The 20969-nt window shown below is 39.3% G+C and overlaps 1 protein-coding gene across 1 annotated transcript in view; it reads right to left on the minus strand.

Annotated features, from left to right (window-relative positions):
* LOC133965264 (intermembrane lipid transfer protein VPS13B-like) overlaps positions 1–20969 on the minus strand; it is a 304206-nt gene that overhangs the window by 84748 nt on the left and 198489 nt on the right. The window contains 2 exon segments of the mRNA XM_062399726.1: positions 13923–14066; positions 15530–15656. Of these exon segments, the coding sequence (XP_062255710.1) occupies positions 13923–14066; positions 15530–15656 (271 nt within the window).

Below are 20969 nucleotides of genomic sequence, written 5' to 3' on the forward strand. Positions count from 1 at the left end.
TATTGTGTACAAAGCAGCTGAGATTTTCTGCTTGATTTCAACTAACGGATATCGGGAGACTTTCAGCCGTTGTGGTAATGAAAAGCTCAGGGCTATAAAGAAGCTGCTACTGATTCCCATGGGAGGGCAATGAGAGAAAATAAAAACAATAAAAATATGAAAATTATTATTATTACTGGATATTTTTATCCGGAATTGATACATAAGGGTAATGCATTATCGGGTATGGAAGATTCTTTGTAGATTCTAAGAAGTGGCCACTTCAAACCAACCCCAAAAAAGGCAGAAGTGAAAACATGGAAAAAGTGAAGAAGGCACATTTACAATTTGAACAGTTCCTGATTGCTCTGATCACTCTTGACAGGTGCACCATGAAGAAACTTGGGAGGATATTCATCATCATCATGTCCAATAACATATCAAACAATTTTCTCTTGCATGTTAATCGATAAAGTGTCAGATTTAATTACCTTAAAAAATATTTTGATAAATATTTTTTTTATCAAATTATGTTTTTAAAAGAACCAAGGTGTGTCCTTTGCCATCCCACCATTGTCTGCTCCAAATGGCACATGGTAGCTATTATAACATGTTCTCTCAGATACCCCCTCTCTTTCTCTACATCACTCCCTCCTACCCGCTACATGAGAATTTAAAATGTATATTATTGCTCTGGTAGAGATAGTGTTTCAAGACCTCTAGGCAAATACTAAACCCACTGGCAGGACATTAGACAGAATACTAGATTATTAGATATTTCCTATTCTAAACAGTGTCATCAAAGGCTAAGAACAAGAGCCATATAAAACACAGCAGCATGCCTGCCCGCCTGCCTGTTCTGTTCGTCAAGCCTCATGTTCGGGGATTCTATAGAATCAGCTTTGCCAGATTCTTCTCCTTTCCCTGGCCTAATGAGGACAGGATGTGTGCAATCCTTTTCTGTAGAAATGTAAGATTTTCCAAGCAATGGGGAGGGTAGAGAAGGCAGAAAAGAGCCTGGACCTGTCTCCACGTGTGTTGTGTTAAGCGGGTGAAACTTGTATTGAGGTAAGGAGGTATTTCAAAAAGGTACTTGGCAAAGGAAAAATGACCACTCCAAGGAGCGCCCCATGTTGAAAGGGACAAATAAGCTGCTGTGCAGCTGGGAAAGAGCAAGCGCCAGGAGAAACTGCCAGATACACTTTACGCTTCTCTTTCTCTTTCCCAAGCTGAGGCTGTACACATGCATTTACAATTACAGCAAATACCACGTCTTTCTTTTAACCACCACTACTAAGAGAGTGCCCTCTAAGCAAATTTTTTTGTCTATTTTTAGATGTCCTTACAAGTGCCATGAGGGATAATAGGGAGCACAAATGGGGGGTGCAGAGGAAAAGAGACAATGATAAAACATACAGTACCCAGCACACACTGGTCCATATAGTTTGAATCAACACATGCGAACGATGCATTCACAGACATGTACACATAAACAATGCAATCTTTCTCCGGACTTGGTTGATCGTCATCATAAACGTGCGACTATACACACATACACACAACCCCCCCAGCCCCACTCAGCCAGTCATGAAGTCATCCCCTCAGTTCCTAGGCAGAAAATACTGGAAAATGGAGGATAATGCCCAAAGTGTGAAACCATAAGTCTCCCAAGTGCAAATCATATCAGAGCGCATCTGTACGACTTCTGACTCCTATTTCTGTCAGTGTAACTCAGAACAGCTTGGCTAGAGGAAGGCTAATATGTGGAAGCAAATCACATCATCCAAATGCCACCCGTTTACAGTTTTGGCTCGCTAGCTGAATATGACAACATAGCTTTTACATCTGAATAACACATATGCAGTTGATTGTTTCCAGATGAATGAAAAGTAGGTTGCGATTCAGGTTCAGCGATCAGGAAACATGAAAATCAAAATGTTTTAAGACAGTAGGGAAATCCATGATAATCGGTAGGAAAAATAAATAAATACAGTCCTCGTAGCAAAGGTGACTATCATTCATTTCAAAACGGTCCATTTAAAAACCACATATCCCCGATGAAGTCTGAATCCAGTCAAAGTATATACAAAATGTTAGCAGCCTGCACAAGTTCACTTAAGGGGCACAAAATAAAGTAGAATGGACATAAAAAAGACTGGTAACTATATAAGGGTAACACAAAAGACTTCAGAGCAAACCAAAGATTTTGAGAAATATTTCTGCTACCAGCATGACATGACATTGAATGCGATATGAATAAGAATGAACTGCATTTGAAATGCATCGTAGAAAACACAAATGCAGAAACAAAATATACAAATATGCACACCTTTTTTTAAATAGTTAAATGTCTGATAGTGACATAATCAAAGTATTGGTGAAAAGAAAGGTTGGTTGCGTGAGATTAAGAAGTTTGTTTATTGGGGTCAGGGTTAGGGTTAGGGTTAGCATCAAGCATCAATGGGTCAAAGCATCAACTATTGACACTATTACAGAATTAAAGAGTCGTTAAAGAAGTATGTGGGGACGGAGTTGTCATTGAGAGCCAGGAACATATTGTAGGCTAACTTGTAACAATGTCATGTTGTCTTCCAAATAATAAAATAAATCAAAGCATGTACATTACGTTTTAACTGGGGTTGTGGCTTTCAAATCATGGTGAAATATATGCTTGTTTTTAACTTTGACAGAAGTGACAGTTACTGTAGAGAGAAAACAAGCTGCAATTAGTTGCAATTTTTGAACATAAATGAAACCAGTGGCAGAGCAGTTTGTTGTTCATGTTCTAAAATAGAAGACTCCTAGCAGATTTACCCCGCATTCTCTCTGCTACTGTGGAATTTCCTTTGAAGAATAAGGCCAGATTACTTACTATCTGTTTTGACAGAACTATTCAGTTGTACCTTGACAACATCAGAGTTTACTGCTGTGCTACCCACAATTTTGTTTCCCAGAACCCTAAAGTTGATAGCAGGCCTTTGTGCCAAACTGAAGAAACCTCAATAGAGAATTAAAGTTATTTTCATCAAAAGTAGGCAAGATTTAGTTAATGAGATATCTGAGACTCTGTATAGATTTCAAAATTATTTAATATGATCTAGATAACTCTGATTCACACATCCTCAAAGGAGTAGGTTGCCATCCGCTAATAAACTGAACAAAGAAGACGATTTTTGGGTGGCAAACAACGTAAAGGTAAAATAAGGAAAAGGAACATCAGCCTGGAGAATAAATAACACTCTGTCTAATGGCAGTTTAAAAAAAAGTTAATAAGAACTATCTTGAAATAAAGGAAATGAGTGCAATCGCTCCTTAAACCCTCCCGGATGGAGCAAAAGCAGATATCAGACGTCTTTAAAAAAAAGACACGTGAAATAAATTATAAAGTTGGAAATCAAAATGAAATAAATGTAAATACGATTTCTAAAAATGTTAGGACTGCAAAGCAGCACTGAGCGGGCCCGAGCACATGTATTTTGAAGTGTTGCATCATTTTGCCTGAAAAAATAAATAATGACTGAGGAAATATTGACACATAGAGCTGTTCAGGCTTGGACTCTGGTCATGAGACAGAAGTTTGGTGGTGACAGGACAATGCACAGTGGAGTTATGACAATATCGTCTCCTTTGGAGAAGGATGATCCTTCCCCGTACCTCAATGTTTACACGGTTTGAGGAAATGTCCAATTCTGAGAGAGAGAAAGAGAGACGTCACCTTTGCAAGACATAAATATTCCTTCGATCTTTGAACATTGACACTGCAGGAGTGGAGTTGTTTGTTTACGGCTCAGCAACAAAGGATTCATGTTTCAGATCATCATGTTTTAATGGCGTGTAATGAAACATTGACGCTACGGTCACACCGTGTGATGAAAAATCTATCTTTTAATAACTTTTTTATCTCCATCTTGTTGTGATGACACTTATCTCAATTTGAAGTTGATCTGATGAAAGCCCTGGTACAAGTATATCAAAGTAAAAATGTGGAATATGGCCAAAATGGCCACTAAATGCAAAATAGCAGGCTTTCTTTTGCATTTTTCCAATTGCACCTGAGCCTTTTTTGTTTGTCTGGTCATGATACGTCTGTTCATTGATTTTTGTAAAGATCGGTCAATGTCAACACGTTCAGGGGGTCTCGGGGGGGTACCATTGAGAACTTTTGCGACGCCCATTGAAAATTCCTCCTGAATACGTACATTTTCACCACTTTCTAACTTTCTGCAAATTTGGTAAGAATTTTAGCATGTTAAAGCCCTCAAAAAGCCAAATCATTTGCCTGAATAATAATAATAATAGTAATTATTAAAATTTCAATAGGGCTTCCCACTGTCAGTGCTCGGGCCCTAAATACTGCAACTTAATCAAAAATAATAACAATAATAATTAACTGACGCCCATTGAAAATTCCTCCTGAATACGTACATTTTCACCACTTTCTAACTTTCTGCAAATTTTGGTAAGAATTTTAGCATGTTAAAGCCCTCTAAAAGCCAAATCATTTGCCTGAATAATAATAATAATAATAATTATTACAATTTCAATAGGGCCTCCCACTGTGAGTGCTCGGGCCATAAATACCGCAACTTAATCAAAAATAATAACAATAATAATTAACTGAATGCAATAAAGGCTGCAATTTATCCTCTCATTTTCTTGTGGAGAACAGAGGGGGGAAGACATTCATAATATGAAGTCACTGCTCTTTGTATGCAATAACAGTGGTCACAAAAAAGGGGCATCAAAGAAAGTCTTTTAATACTTGCAACTTTGTTACAATAACAAAGGCAACCTGCTATGCACTTTAACTGAACCACAACAAAGAAGCAATGGAAGGTCGCGACCCTAGAGCTTGCAAATGAATGCAGAGTGCTTCAGAGTGACTGTCAACTGTACTTTAAACAATGGGCCGAGCGGGGCCAGTTTAACAAGCTCTCTCTTCCCAGTAAAGCTGATTGTTGCGTTTACTCACCCAGGGTTTAACAACATGTTTCTCAAAGGAGCATATGAGACAATATCCTACACATGCTGTCCTCTCTTCTCACACTGCAGGCCCCAAAGTAGCTATCGCTGGTGCCTTTCTCCTTCTATCTGTGATTTGTTAAGGATTGAGAAATAATAATATGAGAGTATTTGCCTAGCGTGGCAGACTCTTATCCATGATGCCACATAAAATATAGGGGAAAGCAAATATCCGGTTGACAATAATAATCTATTCATGTGTACATTCCAATAGCGCAGGGTCAGTTGGAACACTTTCCTTCCAGAAAAACCTACTCGAGGAGAAGTGAAGAGAGGACTGGATTTTACATGGCTGGTTCAAGAAATCAAGAATTCAGAGAATGTGAAAAGAGTGAGTTAATGTGGTCCATATGGGGAACTACACTATGCTGATCAACAAAAACCTGGCTCTGGGATATGTGGCAGCCAAAGACTCTTTTTTATAATTGATTGAACTTCAAAACCTGTTTTCTCCTTAGCCTGCACAGGACATTAGTTTACCTAGAAATATTTTGGGACAAAGAGAAAGCAGATGGCCATGCTGAGTAGAGAAACTTTTGCAAGCAGAAACGTTTGCTCAACTCGTTGAGTTTAATACCAAGACCTTCCCATTACCACAGTAGGCCCTTGAAAACGCAGGCCAAACCCACCATGCCCTGCTCCTAAGCGAAGGTAGTCAAGAATGATTTAAAGGGTCTGACAGTCACCTACCAATAAGCTCAACTGGAGACTTATTGCATCAGTCATCCTCAACAGATCCACCAATCTAAAGCAAAACCCTGATTTAGATCCACCGACAGTTTGGTTAGGGGTGACTGAGAGGTCACAAAGAAATTACCTCCTATCACTAAAAAAACACTTGCTGTTTGAATAAGCAGGATTCAATGTAGTTGCATTACTCATTGAGGGAAGTGTTTAAAAATGCGAGGAGACAATTCTTAGGTTAATTCCACAATCGTGTTAGTGAAAACAAACACAGGGGAAAAGTGTCCTGACAACTATGATGTAACTATTCAGAAATGATACACAGACTTTCTCTGCTTGTCAAATATAATTTCTTGGTTGGAAAAGAATGCTGCTGAATGGAATCTATCACCAAATACTTCAATCATTAAAGATAAACAAAATATCAGCCATATGGTCAACAAAGTTGGGACAGTAAAAACATAACATTTTATGATGAAGTTATCATTGGGCTGAGATCGAGAACTTGGAAGATTGAATATGGCTGATTAAAGGATGAATTTCCTCAGTACATGTAATAGGAAAATAGTATATTGAACTCTTTCTCTTAGATTCCTTGACAGCTGCAATCTGACTCCTAACAATTTATTTGGTCACTAATTAAATTAAGATGAACGCCAGATGTAGAGAGGTGTAATCAGGCGACACCCTACAGCAAAAATGAAAGTGAATGAGAGACAGAAGCACCCTGGGGTCTGTCTTAATTTCTCTGACCCTGGCTTCCACAGCAGCAGAGTCATCATCAGACTTTCTTCCCTTGATCATCTCTCCTTTCTTTCCATGGGAATTGAGTAAAGAACAACTGGCTCTCATTAACTATCCCCATCCCTATTTAGCTTTGAGATTTGTGTGGGGGCTAATTTTTGAATTTGATAGACAGGGGTCAGTATTTACACATGCCAAGTGTCGATGAATTAGGTGGACTTGTCAATGGCATTTGAACGTTGTAGGTGTGTTTGTGTGTATGAACGCTACTGTGAGAAAGAGAATGTGTATGTGTATGCTTTAGAGTATCATTTGTATTTGCATTTTAAAGTTCATTCAATTTCTAGACTGTACTGCAAACAATGCTGACACAATATAATTCTACTCTATTTTAATCACTCTTTATATTTGTGGGTAAAGTGTGGCAAATAACTCACAAACATACACACAGAGAAAACATATTTGTACGTCAAAAGGCTATGTTGCAGACTAATCATTAGGTTTCAGCCTGGCCCTCAAAATCCCTTATCCAAACTTTCAACTTAACATCATTAGCTTTGGCATTATGCTTTCAAAAAACAAACAACAAAAGAGACTTCAAACTGCATTGTCTTCAGCATGGGCTTGGCGGTTTACCAAAGCAGACTTCTGAGCAGAGATGCATTTCATTAGGTCATGGAGTGCTCTCCTGAAACGCCTGCCTTCCTGAAACTGCCTGCACTGCCTGGCTGTCATGACCGTCATGACTGTTTTCTGCGCTTTAGTAACAAGGTCATGGGGAAACAGCAACAGCAGGGAAAACAATGGTGACCTGAGGTGAGATGAGGCTGTTTCGAGCAGGACAGGGTGGGAGGTGCAGGGTTGACAAGGGCAGATGAACCCCAGGTGGTCGGCTGAGGACTGTGAGTGATCCTGTCATGATCAACCCACATCCTAGAAAGCCAGCACGTGGAAACACACACAAACACGCTTAGCAGCATGCAGAAGCCTATATAGGAATTTAGAAGTAAGTGCAAACACACACACACACCGCTGTGCACGTGTGCATATGCACGAGATTGCACACTAATTCAAAAAGCGGTGTTAAGACAAGAGCAATCCTGGCTCTGTGTCTATTTGCAGAGCTGAAATTAGAAGAAGACGAATGATGTAATCTTCCTTTAATTTCTCCCTGGACCGAGTGAGACACAAGCTCTTATGTGTTGTAAGTTAGGTTCTCAAAGGAGAATGATGCAAGACCCCCTGTCCTCTCATCTGAGCCGGTAGGGCCTCAATAAGGGAAACACAAAGGACAAGCCAAAGAACAAATAAAAATGAAATACAAAGAAGTTATCAAATAAAATGTTACTACAAAAAACACCAGAGGACAGCTGGACAAGAAACAACAACTTCAGGTGTTTAAAAGCTACATAAATTAGAAACAATGGTGGTAGTCAGGAGCAGAGTTTATCATGGAGGGAACAATTTACACATTTTAACCTCAAAAACAAAAAAACATATGTGACGACTCATTGATGATTCATCTTTGACATTTAAACAGACCAGTCAGATATGAGATCAGGCACACTTAAAAAAATATCCTCTAACTACACATCAAGCATTGCTAGACTTAATTTACATAGTTTGGATTTAGGGCAAGTCACAAGCCTTAAGCAGAAAAACACCATGCTTTTTCACAAATATTTTCATGTTAAGCAGCTAGTAATCTTTAGTTCTTCAAACATGCATTTAAAGAAATAGTGACCCAGTACCTGATAATACCTGATTAATCTCTCGGTCTAAAAAGCTTATCATGTCATTCAAATAAACAAATTAGCCATTTTTCATCAGCATGAAGTACTTGCAAAAAAGCTTCTGCAACCATGGCAAATCTTCCTATAGCCTTGAATGAAGTTGTCTTAGTGTAAATATTTGGTTTAATGGGCACAGTCCAAGATGAACACTTAAGAGAAAAATCACAATGAGGAAAAATAGCTACTGTAAGCTAGTGTAGTCACATGCCGCACGCATGCACGCAAGCACACTCATACACTTTTACTACACTATCCAAGTTACAGAGAAAGAACCCGATACTCTCCATCACCGGTTATTCTAGGTGGAATCTTGCTTATACAGGTGTAGTGAAATAAATCTTTTTCCTCTTTTCACCTCTTCAGACAAACATTCTTGGCTTCTCACTGACCCAAGTCTACTATGCTGTGTGTGCATACGTGACTGTACTAGCTGGCCTGGTGTGCCCTGCTTTTACTAGTCCCCTGACTCTATGATCCTATTTCCCTTGAGGGCAGAGAGAGTATTATTGACTCCTCCTTACCTGAGTCGACATCCGATCCCAGGGTTCACATTGGGGGCCCGCTCCCTCTACTCAAAGGCGCCATTTGTTTCAAGACTAATAGAACCTTTGTGATGTTATCTGGAGTTTTCACGCCAATTTTGCCAAAACTGATTGAGGACAGAGCAAATTCAGCTGCTACTGATCTCAAATAGAAAGGGTCCAAGGGGCCAGTTTAAGAATGTGCCACGGTTAAGCTTTGAGAAGAAAGCTGGTTGTTGTGCGGGGGCTGAACAGCGAAGGTGAGTTGTTATGACTGGCTGTCAATTAGCAGTTGATTCTCACAGGAGGGTCAGTGAGACATGAACAAAGAAGACAGAAAAAAAAAGATATGCTTTCATAACAAAAGAAGGGCAGCGAGATGAACACTGGCTATGAAAATACGTATGTTTAAGATAAGCTGAGACAACAACGCTTACTTAACCAACACGAGGCAGCCAAAATGGAAAAGGAGATGGCTATGAAAGGAGCGTTATTTATTATTACTCTTAGCAGCAAACAGGGCAAATGAAAATACTGTTACGAAAGATGGAAAGGGTCAGGGTGAAAGGGATCTGGCCCTCAGAGAGGGTTAATAGCTAGGCTGACTGGTTAAGAGCTGACCCCTCAGAAATGTCAGCTCCCACATTTATGGACAAATGCTTTACACAGAACCAGAAATCAAAGCAAACACCGGATTCAGACTTTCTGTTTCTCACTGTGTCATGTCTCATCTCCTTAGATATTTCTTGTACTAATTTTCCCTTTGGATTCTATTTCAATTGACCATCATCTCTCAAGCTGTCCTACTGTCTTACCCTCTCATATAATGTCTCCCCATTTCTGTTAAACGGAACACATACAAGATACAAGGTTAAGAAAGAAAATTCAGGTTATTTTACTCTTACACAGACAAGCTTTACAACAACAGTATTGCTTAGATAAGCTATTTAATGTGCTATCAGCATTCTGGCTAATACTCCTACAGAATGAGAGTTAAAGTGTTATAAATATATATATATATAAAAAAAGAGCATAATAGGTCACTTAGCTTCCATTTTCACAGTGTAACATTAAATAGCATTTGGATGACAGACTGAGGTGCAAAAAGGTCTTCATTTGTTTCATAGGTTTTCTTATTTTAGTCAGCAATGTGCCAAAAAGGTTAGTGCAGGGTTAGCATGTGACTCCAGCCTGTGTGCTTTCATAGTGCAGGCGTTTAAGACGACACAAATGTAACAGTCGAGTAATATCAGAACCCCTACACTACCAAATTCTATTGGTCTCTAGAGGAGGAACCCTTTCCTCTGTCAGCTTGATAAATAACCAACCAGCTCTGGATGAACTTAAACATGTCGAACAAGGGGAAATAAATTAATGAATGAGAAAAAACAACAATGAGAATGGAAGGAGGATGGATGAGCACAAACAGATGCAGGAGATTGAGAAGGATAGACAAAGTGGGGAGCAAAAAGAAAGGAAACAATAAAACACAGAGAAGGGGGGAGAGAATGAAAGAAATAATAGAAATAAGGCAGGTAATGGGTGAGTGAGATGTTTTTACCCATTTGTGTTCACTAAAAATTATAATTTTGAGTTTCCTGTGATGCCAGATACTTTGTCCTGAACCTGGGTACTGCCTTAGCATGTGTTTGTGTGTGCACTGGTATCTGTGTGCGTGTGTCCGTGTGCATGAGAGTTGGAGGAAGTCTAAAGCCCTGTTTCCCATGCGTGTAATCATCCCAGGATGAGGTAGAGGATGAAGCAGAGCGGGACTTCCCCTGCACCAGAGGGTATTTTCCTCTCACACTGTGGTACTAGCACATGGCTGACCCGAGCTGCCTCTGTGTGTGTGTGTCAAGGGAGGGAGAGACTGAGAGAGAGAGAGAGAGAGAGAGAGAGAGAGAGAGAGAGAGAGAGAGAGAGAGAGAGGGGGGGGGGGGGGGGGCGAGAGAGAGACTTTTCTACATCTTCCTTTTCACTCTTTCTGAAGAACAAATACGTCAACCAGACACTCGGGTCAGCTGTTCAGTCATAAAGCAGCATTACAGCGCTGGCATCCCAAAAAAAGGCTTAAGACAGTTAACATGCAGGGAATGTCGTGCTTGTGTGAGAATGTTACACTTCTGTGTTTCCAGGTGACACTGCCATTGACCGAGCTGTGGGATAAGTTCTCTATCATCTATTCATAGCTCTCTGACTGTGGTATCTCCTGCTGCGGAAAGCCGCCTGATCTAAACTTAGTGTCATTTTATCATCATTAACTTCAAGCAAAACTACAGAAATGATGTGCAACTGGGACGGACCCCAGCTAATGCTGTGTTAAACATCCTTATAATGCATTGATTTAGATAGAAACAAATCTGCTTATGGACTGCTTAGAAAAAATGTCTAGCCCACAATGACTGAATATAACGGATTAGGGGAAAATGATTTTGCTCCGTGTGTATGTATGGAAGGTCATTGCAGATGTGTGTGTACGAGGACAAATTCTCATAGTACAACCCAGTGTCTGGAAATCACTGAAATCACACACACAAGACTCGCACACATTGCCCACGCCCCTGGCTTGCCTCACCACTGCCAGGGAACCCAAAAGCCCCTACAAAACAAATTAATTAACCCAGACAATAAAACACAGCTGTGAGGGGCAATGGCAACTGTTTGAAATCTGCATAGAATCTGTTCAAGGCCCACGGAAAGTTCTCAAAATCCCCAAGAATGTAAAAAAAAAGAGGAAAAGAGAGGACAAGATTTGGAATTAAGAAAGAGAGAGCAAGGGGCAGTGTTTAATTTAATGTTTAACTGGGGACAGTGCTGAGAGCTGAGATACTTTATTGAAACACAAACAACAAAACAGTTTCTCTGTTCCAGATGCTTGAGATCGGGACCTGTTTTTAATGGAATTCTTTGAACAGGTTGTATAAAGGAGGGACAAACAAAACGTTCTTATACTATAAATATCATTACTTTAAGTTAAAACTGAATTAAAAACAAAGCAGTACAAAAACAGACACATGTTCCAAATCCAGATTGTGATATTGAAGAAACTGGCTATGGAAAACTCAGCTACAACTACATACTGTACTACTGAGTATTTGATTGCAATGTTTCTAATGTGTTAGCAAGGGGTAGACAGGGTGCTGGCCTGGCAGACTGCAAGTGAAGACGCGCTGCCCTCAGGACCGGGGCTCCTGAGAATGTAACAACTCAATGCTGTAGATAAATGTGCCACTAGAGGGCTCTGCAGCTTGAAGAATGAGCTTCTGCAGACCAAAATGCACCAGGAATGATCATTTCTAACTGACAATGACCTCCCTGCTGTAGAGTGTGGGCCAAGCAGCCGGGGAGATGCCGTCACCAAAAGACTTATGACCCTGAGGTACAAATGGTTTTACAAAGAGTGTCAAAATCCAAAGCCAAACCACATTTATTCAGAGTGACCTCTATGCTGTGCAGCTGCACAAAGGTGAGGACATACACTAAGTGACCTCAGTGTTAATGATGCTGGTAAACTCTATAATGGCACTACTATAAAACTGAATGCATCAAGAACATGGTGTAATGCAGCTGAAATGAATATGGAATAATACAAGTAAAATGTGAAACAAGAGAGTGTACAACAACTGTGCCCAAAAAGCTGATATTAAATGTCAAAGAGGTATTTTCCCATGCATATATTCTGTTCTCTACAGAAGATGGATGATCACAGGATTGCATCACTCCAGATATGGGGTAATTTCAATTGGATACAAATGTCTTAACAAAAACTTGACAGTTCTAATTCCACGATAAACTGAGAAACATGACTGAGGAAAAAGGACTTAACACATAGCAGCTACTATCACAATGCCCTTGAGCTACACCCTTTAACCCCAGCTCCTCCATCTGAAACGACATATGTCTGAATTTGTTTCTGAAAATGTTCAGTTTACACTGCCTAAATTTACAAATCAAATCAAAATGACCTTTTTTTAAACTGTTGCCATCGGACCTCCCAGAATAACTGATGCATTTTCTCATCCTGCCTTGAACCTGGATGAACCCTCTGCAGCCGTTAGCTGCCCCTCTACAGAATCAAGCCATGAATCATTACAAGCAGGGCTGAGGGCTCACAGATCACTAAAATCAAGAACAGATGCACAGCAGGCACCTCCTTAAGAGCGACTATATAAATAAAAAAAGAAGTTAATGAATAAAATAAATCTTCATGAGGTTGGAGGCCTATATGCTCTAATGTTTTATGTTTAATTTAAATTTTTGAGTATATGACTAGATTTGAGATTGTTTAAGGATTGCATCATAATTACCTTTTTCTGATTAGAAGAACAGCTTCTTAAAAGTGCACATGGCAGGTTATTACGATGACTAGTATCTCCTGTATTTGTGTTTGAGGTGCAAATTCAATTGTTTGGTAATGCAAAATAGGAAAGAAAAACCTTCATTGTGGAGACTGAATATACTTTGAGTTGCAGGGCCAGTTTTGGCCCACCTGCCGCTATTCTCTTACCAATGCTTTACGGGATCTGAGTCAACAGATGCAGTGACTATGCGGTCGTACACACATTCTTCCAGAAAGAATCCCAAGAAGAGATAACAATAAAATCTCTGTCAAATCTTTAAATTGCATTGCATCCCCCTCCTCTTCTCTCCTCAATGCCCTTTACTCTTCTATTGCTCGCATTCTCACCACAGCTAGTAAATATTGTTATATTGTGTTCCATTAGCAAGCTTTATTAAGCGGTCAGACAGGGTAAATGGCGCCTGGGTGCTCCCTGTCCTGTAAACATTAGGAAGGGCCCTGAAAGCTGCAGCTGAGCACAACACAGTAAACTAAGGCCACATTAGAGAACTGCCTTGCTCCGAGTGAGTAAATATTTAAATGTATTAGATTCACCCCAAATAGTCAGGGGCGATAGTTTAGGGCACTGTATAATGAAAATGGTCATGATGGATTTTTTAGTAAAAAAATTAACAAGCCATTCAGTGAGAGAAAGGTGGTCTGAATGAATGAATATAGTTTTTTGTATAAATACTTAAATACAAAGAAAACAGAGACTCTGTGTCCAAGTAAAGTTATCCAGTTTAAATGTACATCCTGATGTTTGTGGCTTTAGAAAGTGAATGTCATCATAGATATGCCCATATGTGTTTATACTCATTTGTTGGTTGCAGTATTTACCTCAGCACTTTTCTCAGGAGTGTCTATCCCCAACGTGTTGTCTCTGACAAGCTGCTTTAAGAGCTGCAGCTGGTTGACGCTCAGGTAAAAATCCAGACTGCTGGTGACATTCACCTCCAGAGAGTGACCGCACACAACCATCTCCTAAACAGATGAAGGAGACAGTGCAGGGAGAGGTGAAGAAGAGGGAGGTGGGTGGAGGAAGCAAGAAAAACCATTCAGTAACACATCAGGATTGTTTATGATCTCAAGCACTGCTTCTTCTTCTTCTTCTTTTTTTTTAAAGCTTTTTACTTTGTCTTAGTCTATTTACATTTAACTCCCCTCTATCTTGTTACATTTAGCTCATTTGTTCCCTCCTTCAACTCTGTCCCTCTTCCCCCCCAACACACACCCACAGACAGCAGTTTAAACTTCTGCCTGGAGGCTACATCCAACAGGATATCACTCACTAACACTTTGGGTTGAACCGCACACAAGCCACATCTGCAGTAACTACACACAATGGTATTGGCAAATGCTGTGTAAACATTGTTTATTCAGACCTCCTGTTTAAAAGCATAAATGGACTTTTATATTTTTCTATAATATTTTATTCAGTATCCTCTGCAACATTAATAATACAATTACCATTTTCTTTCATTTAGATTACGGAAACATATTGAGTGGTCATACTATTAACATAATTTTGTATATATATAAATTAATTTTATGAAGATATCATATTATATCATCATATATCCTGTTTTGTTTGTGTTGTCACTGTGTATAGTTACTGGCTGGTGCCTCATGTCTTGTATGGCTGTGTTTGTAAGGACACGTTATTTTAATGTTTAGATTAGGCTGAGGCTAAAGTCAAGGATTAGGCATTTAATGTTTAAAGCCAGTGTCTTCACGTAGATTGAACAACAACAACACGTGTGTGTGTGATTGTGCAATGTAGGAAATACTGATTTTGTCAGGACCTACGTCACATAATGGGTATCGATGTGGTCTTATTGGGACAGAAACCATGCCCCATAACATTAATATGTCACTGTAATGTCCTCTGAAGTCATGAGACAAAACTGCTTGTATGCTTTTGTGTGTGTCAGTATAAACTATGGATTAGCTGTTATGCATTGTCAAGGGGCACGTTAGCATGGTCGGACAAAGCATCAAAAAGACAGGAAGTCTTAGGCAGCTGTGCCAGAAAACATCAGCTGTATAAGCAGAAAGGTTTGAACTCTGTGGGTCAAAAGCCTCCATTACATGGCAGACTGGCTGAGGGATTCCTAATGAGTATGTTACTGTATGTCCTGAAAAAAAACGTAAATACTTCTGACATCTGACATAATCTATGTCTATTTTCATTTGATCAATGGATTGTGAGAGTAATGGTTGTAATCATTACTGTAACAGTTCATGGTCAAAGGGCACAAGATGTCAGTGAAAGTAGTGAACCCACCTCTACAAAGCAGGGGGGGGGGGAAATAAGTATTTTCTCTGATGACCATCTATTGTTAATTTTGCCACAATACAGATAAATTCTATTCTAAAATTACTTTTAATACTTTTAAGAGGGACGCTGAATTGCTGAAATCATGAAAAGCTCTGTCAAAACTGACCTCTGTCGTTCCGCTGTCTGGAGAGAGACTCTTGCTGAAGATGATTGCTGGAGCTGCTGTCACTCGAACGGAAAAGTCAGTCAGGATTGGCGTCAGGATGGCCCGGCGCTCCTGGTGCCTCCGAATACTGTCCACAGATACAAACCAGATTAAAAACTGTTCTCATTCAACATACTCTTCAACATATGGAGAAAATAACAAACAACGGGTCTCCAGTTGGAGATATATATTAGGCTTAATTATAATTTATCTTAGAGCAACTCGATGGACACATTATATTGTTAAAATATTCATCACTTGGCTTTGAAGTAATTCGAACATTACACAACAATAAACAGTAACCATAAGGGACCATACATTATTTACTAATAACCTGTTATGGTTACCAGTCGTAAAATCTTTGGAAAACTGTCCAAGGTCTACAAGTCAATACAATACAGTCAAAACCACAAAATGCTCACAACTGAGCTATTGTTATGCCTTTAGCTGTCAGGCAGACATTTCAAACTTGATGTGGCTTTTCAAAATAAAACCAGTGGGATGACAAGCTGAACTCAAAATACAAGACTTCAAAATTGATTTTGCAAAACTGACCTGTGAAATATTCCTGGTCTTTTTTAGAGTTCTGGTCTAACACATCTTAGTTGCATGCTTGAATATGGTTTTAAAGGTAGAGTGAGACATTATTTGACAAGTTTCAATTGGGAACACCCCTAAATTGTATACACAAGATCAAACTGAGAACTTCTCACATCATCTCTCTCCATTTCACCAATGTTCATTCCCACAATCAGGTCATATTTGTGGGAACATTTGTTAGCAGTAAAACAAATACACGCGTGGGCTTTATAAGGTGGCACATCTGCTGCTACTAAAACAATCAAGGGTACGGCTTCCAATATTTATAGTTGGCCGGGATTATAAAAAGCCCTGTTTCTAGGTGGCCTAGAGTACAGTACTTAAGCAGATCCAATATCATATTCACTTCTACTACACAAATGTGCATTACCAGTGCCCTTAAGGGATTCTTTTCTGACATATTTCTTTACATTAAGAGCAAGAGAGAGGCCTAATTCAGAGGTCAAATGATCTGTGAGGCCAATTGGTGTTGGCTTATCTCCCCTCAGACAGGGATTGAAACAATGAGTGTCCCATTACAGTGGACAGGTGCTATCATTCACCAGCAAAGCTATGAGGTGCAAGTCTCGGTTTACAAATAACATTGGGTCCTCTGACTGGATTCAGTGTGCCTAAGAATGCGTACACCTTCGAACGGGTGTGGACAAAACAGATGGAAAAAAAACATTTCTCTTACATGCTAAACTAAACAGTTTGGACAGTATCTGGAGATATCAGTGGAATGGACACAATGAGAGAGGCAAGCACTGGGAGGCTGACAGGAGGGGAGACGGGAGAGTTCACAGTTCCCTGACACAGGGCCTTTCCTTGCCGGCAATTGCACACTGTGACGAGGACAGATCCTGTCAGTGGCTCCATGGTGCTGGAATTTCCTCCCAAAACCTCAGGAAGCCAACTGAGGCCACTGCAGATCGGCAACTACTTAAACTGTCCCCCCGAAAACTGCAAAGTGAACATGCCTCAATTCTAAAGCTGGACAGAGGTGGGTGGGATGGAGATATCGATGTAGGGAATGAGGGAAAGGTGCAAACTTTGGAAGTGGTGCGTAGAACTTTCTAAATCACATGCCCAGTAATGATTAGATTGGATGGTGACTGTGGCTGGGGTATACCATGCCGCACACAGTAGTACAGAAAAGCCCGTTTTCCAACAGGGCCTCCATTGCTGTTCCTGCAACAGCATGGAGAGAGGCAACCACAGCCACCTTGAATGATTTGTTTGGAAGCTAAAACTGAGTGTGGAGGGAAATTCACAAACCTTAATAACAGCAGCAACTTTGACTTTCCCAGCACGACCAAACACACAATTCAACATATTTGGATATAAAAATGTGAACAAATGGGAGGAAAAGAATTCAGTGGTCATTTCAACAGACAAAATTTGATGCAATCCTCAGGTAAAAACATCTGATTAATCGATGTAGTTATAAAAAGTCACTGTGAAAGCAGTAGTGTTAAATCCTTTGAGGAGAAAAGTATATGCTTAATTACCTTTTAGGTTATCTGATAAACAAATTCTGAGGACAAATCCATACGTACTTAAGAAAGTTTGGCCTTCTGTAAAGGTAGTAAGCATCTTCTAGAGCCCAACGTATGAGCCCAGAATCTCACCTCATCTCCCTTTCAGACAATCTGGCTTAGGCCGTCTGTTCATTGACACAGTCATGATGACAGCAAGAAATAACTAATGTGGTTCAAGCCACAGTAGCTCTTTGGTCAAGTAAGATGGTCAGCCTTGTCAGACTCAGTATAGTAAGAGAGTAGAACGCTAACATTGGTCCAAGTCTGCTAATTAAAAGGGCCTTTTAACAGGTCAAGAAGAGCATAACAAAGAGTTTTTTAATTAAGTTGGTCAAACTATTTGGTAGACCGAAATAAGTACAGACTAATGGTAAAGCACTATAGCTCTACTTACTTTCTTACTCTGACTTATTTTGGCTGAAAGCCTAATCTAAAATGAGAAATAAACAATTAGATTTAAGAAGTTATTAGTTATCGCTATTATCAGCAGGACAAAGCAATAATGTGTGGAACACATAAACCAGTCCAAAAGCTCTGTTCCATTCACTCAAAGTACCAAACATGTTTGGCTTTAATGCATACTCACTTTTACCATGCATCTTTTAAGACAATGAACAGGTTGTCTGACATTTTTGAATGTTTGTGGACATTGTTTAGACAAGCAATATCCAATGTTGTTAAAAGCAAACAGTAGCTAGACCCCAAACCAGGAAGAAGAAACTGTAAGAAGTGGTCTCCTTTAAATAAATGCTGAGTGGTTGTCACAATAAAGGGTCTTAATGCAGCCTGAGAGAAGAGGGCTCAGCATTAGTTTCACCAACAGCAGTATGTGTTTTCCTGGCAGAGCTCCAAATATTAAGTGTATGTATATATTAAGTGTTGATAGGAGGAAAGAAAATAGTTTTCATAATGAAAATGAATGAGGGTTTGTGTGCATGTGTATTACAGTTTACCTGGGTGTGTCTATGTTTGTGTGAAAGGTGTGAGTATCACAGTCAGCCACACTAAGCTGTGATGACCTGTGAGCTCTCGGTCTCAACCGTGTTGATTCTGTACTGAATTCTTCCAGAAGGCTTATTTTTAGTTGACAGGGAACAAATCTGGACTCGTTGCCTGTGATTCTGTGAGTTTTGGGCCTGTTCCCTCTTAAAACACGAGTGGAAAAAAAGGTTGTGGGGCCAAACAGGCTGTTACACTCATGCATGTTTTAGCTCCTGAATCTATAAAAAAAAATGACAGGATTTGTAATTACCACTGTACATGATGGCTCCATGTTGGGAGCTAACTCAATAACAACATGCTGCTCTCACATTAAGACTGATGAGATGAAACATTAGACATTCACAACAGATCACAGTAACAGCGTCTGACAAAGGGTGTAATGATTTACAATAAGAAATGAGATTCAAGGTCATAAACCTCCATTCAGGGTGGCATGGTGGTGCAGTGGTTTGCACTGTGACCTCAAAACAAGGAAGCTCTTGGTTTGTAACTCCCAGCTGACAAACACCTTCTTCTTTACTCCTAATCAAGACATGCAGGTATTAATTGTCAACTAAGTCTGAAGGTGTGAATTAGATGGTTGTTTTTCTCAGTATGTTGGCCATGTGATGGTATGGAGTCCTGTCATGGGTGTACCCCGTTTCTCGCCCAATGTTAGCTGGGTTTGGCTACAGTTGCCTGTGACACTCAAAGGATAAGCGGAGTACATAATGATGGAATGGATAATGGGTGGAAATAATAACAATAATAACAACTCTATTTGAATGGCACTTATCTAAACAAGGTTATAAAGTGCTTCACAAAATAAAAAAATAAAAAAGGTGAGTGGATATCAGGGACATATTCACCTCAATTTTAAGCCCAAACCATATATTAATCGAGACCATAATATTTATTTTACTATAATAAATATTATAGAGGAACCCAACCGTTCCCACCATGAGCAAGCACTTGGGCAACTGTGAAGAGAAAAAACTCTCTCATTAACTGGAAGAAATCTCTAGCCATGTGGCCCGCTCAGTAGATCAGACATCATTACCTATATGACTTTTTTTAACTGAGCCCTGGGGCCCTGACGGAGTAACCAGCCTTGGCCTAAGGACAGCTATTAAAGACAGGCTAGCCAATCTTAATTTGCGACCAAGAGTGTAATGTACCTAGGGACCAGCCCACATTTAGCTTTGAAAGTTATTGAATGATTCTTAAAAGCAATCCTGAATTAAACTGGCAACCAGTGAAGGGATAAGAATAAGAATAAGAAGTCCTTTATTAGTCCCGCAATGGGGAAATTTGTAATATTAAAGTAGCAAAAGGAGATCAGCAGAAATAAATAGAAATATAAAAAAATATAGAAATATATTAAACAAATGAATGGAGTTAAACTAATATATACAGTGTAAAGAAATATATTATGTGAGAGAATATGTACAGTATATGTATTGAACCTGAACCATTTATATTCCACAGACCTACATTTTTTGGGTTAAAATTCGAGCAGCAGTTTTTTTATGTTTATTTGTTGAATTTATGTCACAAAAACAAATGGTTGCAATGCTTTCTGTATGTGCTTCAAAATAAAAGCACTCTAGCTTTTCTGTTGACCGAATCCATTCTTTTGATTGAAAAAAATACTGTTTAGTACTAGTATTAATTTGAGTTAACAGGATTACTTTTATACAAAGTCAGCACTTTGTGGCCATATTCAAGGCAATTAAAGCCTACGTAAAAACACCATCCTGCAGTAGCAGTTCCTCTGCAGAACATGTTGAATTGATGTTAATGTACATTCTGCATTGAATAGATAAAGTTGCATAACTGCCCTTCCTTGTGTATATTTATGCTTTTATATTGAGTCTTTAACCAAAATTACAAAAATAATATATGATCCTCCTAAGCATTCTTTTTGGAAGATATCAGGGTGGTAGATCTCGGCTTACGCTGAGAATTAAAAAGTGATCTTTGGCTTGAAAAGGTTGATGACCACTGGACTAGATGTTCCTTCCAGTTAATGATGCCTTGCAAAAATGCATATTATGATTTGGCGCTATACAAATAAAATTGAATTGAATTGAATACTTTACACCAGTTGAGGGGAGTCAGGAGTACAACCTTTATTCAAGTATTTGTATGTTTGTTCTGCATACATATATCAGTGGTTATATGGTAAATGGTTTTGATTTGTATTTTTGTATATACAAATTATATGAAATGTAATATTTTTCATAGGTTGTTTATAATGCTTAATTGATGGTGAATATGGCCCATAGGAGAAGCTATTG

Source organism: Platichthys flesus, chromosome 11 (assembly GCF_949316205.1).
Source record: "Platichthys flesus chromosome 11, fPlaFle2.1, whole genome shotgun sequence".
Taxonomy (NCBI): domain Eukaryota; kingdom Metazoa; phylum Chordata; class Actinopteri; order Pleuronectiformes; family Pleuronectidae; genus Platichthys; species Platichthys flesus.